Source organism: Glycine soja, chromosome 20 (genome assembly GCF_004193775.1).
Source record: "Glycine soja cultivar W05 chromosome 20, ASM419377v2, whole genome shotgun sequence".
Taxonomy (NCBI): Eukaryota; Viridiplantae; Streptophyta; class Magnoliopsida; order Fabales; family Fabaceae; genus Glycine; species Glycine soja.
The window spans coordinates 43,394,481-43,400,513 of record NC_041021.1 but is presented as its reverse complement, the minus strand read 5'-3'; the positions used below and the strand labels follow the sequence as shown (position 1 = coordinate 43,400,513).

The window sequence follows — 6,033 nt, the reverse complement described above, 5'->3', positions numbered from 1 at the left end:
CGGATTGAATTCCAAAAGCACACTTATAATGAAAAAAATAATTGAGTATAAATAATTAATGTGTTAAAGTTAAGATTGAATTATTTAAATAATACTTGAGTTTGATCTTTAATGAAAGTAATTTTTAGTTAAATTTTATTTACTTTACTGAACTCTAGATTAGTCACAGTTTCTTTCTTCTAATGAATCGGATGGTTAAGATAAAAAAATTACTTAATCTTAATGATAATAATATAAGTAATTTGCGAGTGAAATTTTCACCAAATCTTAATGACAATAATTGTAATAAAGTTTTTTATTATTTACATAAGACTTGATATTTTATAATTTTATAAAATGGATTTTATTTGAAATTAATTTTGAAGTGTTGTGATTTATATTTAAATATTTTTATTATAAAAACAGGTTATGAATAAATTTAAGTGTAAATTTTTAGTGCAAAAGTTACTTCAAGTGTGAATCAATTTTAGACTCTTCTTCAATGTGAAACCAAACTACATCAAATAGGTATTTGACCTAGTCAAATATCCAAGTTATCCTAGTAAAAGCTTTTGGACATCGAAGCATATCCTTTAAAAGTATCAGGTACTTGACTTAACCGAATACTCGAGTTTTGTGATCTTATCTCTCATGGATTATCCTTTATCTAGTAGTGTAAGGTACTCAACCTCACCAAATACTTGAGTATTGTGATCTTATCTCTTAGGAATTATCTTTTGCTTGGTAGTGTCAGACACTTGGCCTCATTGAATATTTGAGTATTGTGATCTCATGAATTACCTTTTGTTTGTTAGTATCAAGTATTTGGTTAAGTCAAATGTCCAAACACTGTAATTATCATATCCTTCTAAGGTGTCTTCTATGCACAATATTTCGTATTCAGATAGATCGAATACTCGAGTACTATACTCATGATTGTTTGTACTTGGTACTTGACTTAGCCGAACACCTAATACATTCTACATGATCGAATATCAGACACATTCCACCTAACCTATAATTGCAATTCCATAATGATAATGAGAAATACATTAGGTAAAAAGATAACCTTGGAAAAAGACTCACAAATCCAAAAACCCACTAGCTACTAAATATCAAGATAAACTATGGTTGATTTTCATTTATTATTCTTGATCGAAATCTTACTTGAACATTGAAATGTCTTTTACCAGTATCTCATCTTCTACTAGTTTGTCAAGTACTATTTGAAGGAGAAAGATCGACTAAAGGACTTACACAAGAAAAAAAATTGACCTATCTACTTTGGTGCACATATAAAAAATTTACTAAAATTAATTTTAGACTAAAGTCAATTAAAAATATGAAACCAAATAAGCACTAAAATAACTTTATTTGTTTTTCACAACTAACACATACGTCAACAACACGTGTCAAACCACTCATTTTCAACAATAAAAAATAAATCGTAAATGATTTAATAAAAGAAATGATATTAAATAAAATAAATATAAAATAGTTGTAATAATATTTATAATTATTTACACCAAGACTTAATATTTTAAGGGTCAAATATCCATACATTATGAGTATAACAATTTTTATACTGTTAATTTGAAATAACATTTTAATATTAGTTATTATAAACATAAAATATTTTAATTATATAACAAATAAATAATATAAAAATATTCCTACATATCAGTATATTTCAATTAAATTCTGACTTAATTTTTACATAATATATTTTCTTCTTTTTAACATAAAAAGATCCAGGTTTACGAGTTAAAATGCTGATAGACTGTGTCTATGGTGCAGGAGTCTAAGTTTCTCACTTTCTCTGTCGGGATTTTTTCTGTCACATTCTCAATTGGTGCCCGACAATTAAATAAAAAGTTACTTGCGGAAACGCACATACTTTTCAGACTGCACGTACGTATATAACATCAAGAAAACAAAAAATAAATAACCCAATCTTTGATGAAAAAATCTAAAACATAAACCATTTAATTCTTACTGCCCAGTCAAAACTATTATTTTTTTTTTCCTTTCTAATAAAGTAAACTATATACAGTGATATAAGTCAAAGTATCTACTTCAATTGATTCAACATATATAAATTATTACAAATTTTTTGATATTTTTATTTCAATTGATAAAAAAATATATACATCATTTAAACATGAACACGTTATTATTATGATTTACTTAAATTGGATAACAAATTGAGAGAGACAGAATGTAATTTATTTAATTATATTGATTAGTTTTACAACCCCTGCAAGCGCAGCAGGTTGAAAACTACAGAGAGCATGCTTGTAGTTGTACATGATCATGCAGAGAGAGCGCAGAGTGCTTTACAACTGTTAAAATACACCGAAATTCTTAAACAAGAGAAAAAAGACAAGAAACCAATCCTATCATAGAAAATAATAATTTAACATTTTTTTTATGAAAGACAAAACGCGGAAACTTTGCTTCCATTTCTTCTCTTTCGTGCATCGCGAAGCGCTTTCCATCGCTTTCTTTTATTCGTTGCACATATTCTTCATATCCTACAACAACAAAAAAAAATACATGCACATATTATTACTAGTGTCGGTCAATGTTATGATGAAGTGGTCCTTGACTAAAACCAAACGAGAAAAAATCGTTTTCCATATCAGGCTAGAACCTCGATAGGAATGACGAGGGTTTCGAACTCTGTTTTTGGGAACAATTAATATACATTAAAAATGTGTTCAATGAGAAGATGAAAATGTGTGAGAATTATTATTATTATTATGTAGAAAGAAGGTAACTTACGATAAGAGGTATGCTAATAGTGGTAAGGAGGGGGAGGTGATGCATAGATGTAAGGCTTCTTGTAAGGTGGTGGTGGAGGAGAGTGGTAAACTGGGTGTGGAATGTAGGGAGGGTGAACTGGTGGTGGGGGTGAAGGGTACTTGTAGGGCTTCTTAGGGGGTGGAGGAGGAGAGTGGTAAACGTAAGGAGGATGAGGGTGTGGGTGGGGGTGAGGATGGGGGTAAGGGTGTGGGTGGGGGTGAGGATGGGGGTAAGGGTGGGGGTGGACTGGAGGTGGTGGAGAATGATAGTAGTATGGCTTCTTAGGAGGTGGTGGAGGATGAGGGTGTGGGTGGGGGTGAAGATGGGGGTAAGGGTGGTGGTGGACTGGAGGTGGTGGAGAATGGTAGTAGTATGGCTTCTTAGGAGGTGGTGGAGGAGAGTGGTAGACATAGGGAGGGTGAGGGTGAGGGTGAGGGTGAGGGTGTGGGTGTGGGTGAGGGTGAGGGTAAGGGTGCACTGGAGGTGGGGGAGATGGGTACTTGTAGGGCTTCTTAGGAGGAGGTGGTGGGGAGTGGTAATAGTATGGCTTTTTTGGAGGAGGTGGTGGTGGAGAGTGGTAGTAGTATGGTTTTTTCTTTGGTGGGGGTGGTGGTGAGTGGTAGTAGTATGGCTTAGGTGGAGGAGGTGAAGGAGGGGGTGGTGAGTGGTAGTAGTACGGCTTCTTTGGTGGTGGTGGTGAAGGTGGTGGGGGAGAGTGGTAGTAGTATGGCTTCTTGTAAGGTGGGGGAGGTGAAGGTGGGGGTGGAGAGTGGTAGTAATATGGCTTCTTAGGTGGTGGGGGTGGGGAATGGTAATAGTATGGCTTCTTTGGTGGAGGAGGTGAAGGTGGAGGTGGAGAGTGATAGTAGTATGGCTTCTTGTAAGGTGGGGGAGGTGAAGGTGGGGGTGGAGAGTGGTAGTAATATGGCTTCTTTGGTGGAGGAGGAGAATGATAGTAATATGGTTTCTTTGGTGGGGGAGGTGAAGGTGGGGGAGGAGAATGATAGTAATATGGCTTCTTAGGAGGAGGAGGTGAAGGTGGAGGAGGAGAGTGATAGTAGTATGGCTTCTTTGGTGGTGGAGGAGAAGGTGGTGGTGGAGAGTGGTAATAATATGGCTTCTTTGGTGGTGGAGGTGGTGAAGGATAGTGGTATGGAGGAGACACCGGTGGGTACTTCTTGGGTGGTGGAGGTGATGAGTACAAGTAGTTATGAGCTGAAATTTGAGACGGCAAGCTTAGAGACACTATTGCCAATACAAGAGTCAAAGTGGCAGAGGCCATTAGAGACCCCATTGTTTCTCCCCCCAGCCTCACTACAAAGTGGGGTTTTGTTATGATCTTTGTGATCCAAGTGCCACCCTTTATATAGATTTTTTCCTTACTCCTTTCAACACCAACTAATCATTTTGGTAAATTTGTTTTCAACCACACTAAAATGCGCAAGCATTTCCTAGCTAGCTGGCAGCTGTTCTCTTTCTTGTAGCTGCCTTAACTTAATTGTTTTCTAATAAAAACCTAACAATTCATCAACTAAAATAGAAGATATTTCCAATTAATTCTTTATTCTAAAGTGTTACTTTTCAATAAGATAAAAAATGGAAAATAAATATGTAAAGAAAAGTACAATATTCCCCATTATTCACGTTCATAAACAGAAAAGGCCTTAAGTTATGAAAATGATATGCGTCCTTTTTTGGTAGTAAAAATAAATAAATATTATCATCTTTTAATTAGATGGGGTTTGGAATGGCGATTTGGATTTGACAGAGGCTGCTAAACTAGCACAGCTGGGAATAATATTCAGCAAAGCAGCTACTAATTGTCACATTGAACTTTTTGATTATTTTCACTGTGTAAGGCGACTAGCTAATAATTTTCAAATATTCAAACACGAAAGTTATCTTCATTGAATTTTGGGTATTCCTAATTTGTCATTTGTCGTCTTAATACATGAATGGATTTTGTTGTCATTGGAAGACTTAAAAAGACTTGTAGTACATGGCCAATAGCAGCCTCAATGATTTTTAATTTTAATTACTTTCCCCTCTTTCTCTCTCTAATCAATGAATCTACGGTTCTCAAGAGACACTCTAGAGTGTGCAACAGATCACGTCTTGCACATGTTTCTTGGCATTGCTTGAGTCCTTTTCGGATAAAAGACAAGGGAAGCTCTGACTCCTTTTACTTTCCAGCTTTTTTTTTATTTTTTTCTCTAAAGTATAAAACTTGGTATAAAAATACTGCTCAAATTGATGCCTTGTACTCCTTTATAACTATAACTAATTTTGGTTTCCTCAATGAAACGTGAATACTAAAAATAAATCCCAATTATTTTCATTAGATAAATAAGTATGGGAAATGAAATTTTAAGTCTTGAAAATATACCTAAATTTAAAAATAAACAATTCTTTTTATCCTTTGTTTATTCCTTTTTAATTTTGGATAGAAAACATAATTATGCAACAATGCTTTTTCATTATTTAGTAATTGAACTGAAAACTATTAATTAAGCTAAAACAATTATCAATTGATCTATGATAAGTGAATTTGGATTCTTTTAAATATATATACATGCAACAATTTAATAGAAGCATACATGTAAATCATGTTATTGGTAGTTAACAATATAATATATAATAAACAAATAAGAGTGTATAAATTTACTAACGCATGAAGCGTGTTCATGTATCGTTGTATGAAAGGGAAATTGTCAAATTAATATGATATTGTACATATAAGTAATAAGAATTCGTAACGTTGACCGTTACTACATATTAAGCAGGATGGGCTTGTACAATTATTTAGTTAATCAATTAAAATATATGGGCTAACTTATTTAATTCTTAGTACATATCTTATGGGACCAAGACTTTCGATACCGGTTTTCTTGTGTCCTCATAAATTATTATACGGATTGAATAAATGGTGTTATTACTATTCAACATATTGCATTTCTCGTTAAAAAAACATATTGTATTTTTCTTATTAAAGTAATCTCTTTTTTATGGAAAAACACAGTTATTAGAAAGTCAATACATAAAAAAACATTTACTATCTGTAAAAAAAAACAATTTACTAACATCTTATTGTTTGATTAATCCTCGTTAGAAGAACATTGATAGCCACCCCGCAACTAGTATCAGCGAAAAAGAAAATCAACACAATACCATTTACACTCTTAATTTGATAACCACTTGTCTCTTCTGTAAATTGGATAATGGACGAAAAGGATTCAAAATTGTGCTATC

At 33.5% G+C, this 6,033-nt stretch overlaps 1 protein-coding gene across 1 annotated transcript; it reads right to left on the bottom strand.

The window, feature by feature from the left end:
- Positions 1-2,183: 2,183 nt before the first annotated feature.
- On the bottom strand, positions 2,184-4,138 carry LOC114402758 (extensin-like). Its single transcript, XM_028365424.1, has 2 exons — positions 2,764-4,138; positions 2,184-2,513 (listed from the first exon to the last, which is right to left on the bottom strand). The coding sequence occupies exon 1, from the start codon at positions 4,076-4,078 to the stop codon at positions 2,777-2,779; it is 1,302 nt and encodes a 433-aa protein (XP_028221225.1). The 5' UTR covers positions 4,079-4,138; the 3' UTR covers positions 2,184-2,513; positions 2,764-2,776.
- Between the last annotated feature and the right edge of the window lie 1,895 nt (positions 4,139-6,033).

Bases quoted from the DNA above. Each gene is read 5' to 3' on its own strand.
- LOC114402758 (XM_028365424.1), bottom strand. From the start codon at position 4,078: ATGGGGTCTCTAATGGCCTCTGCCACTTTGACTCTTGTATTGGCAATA.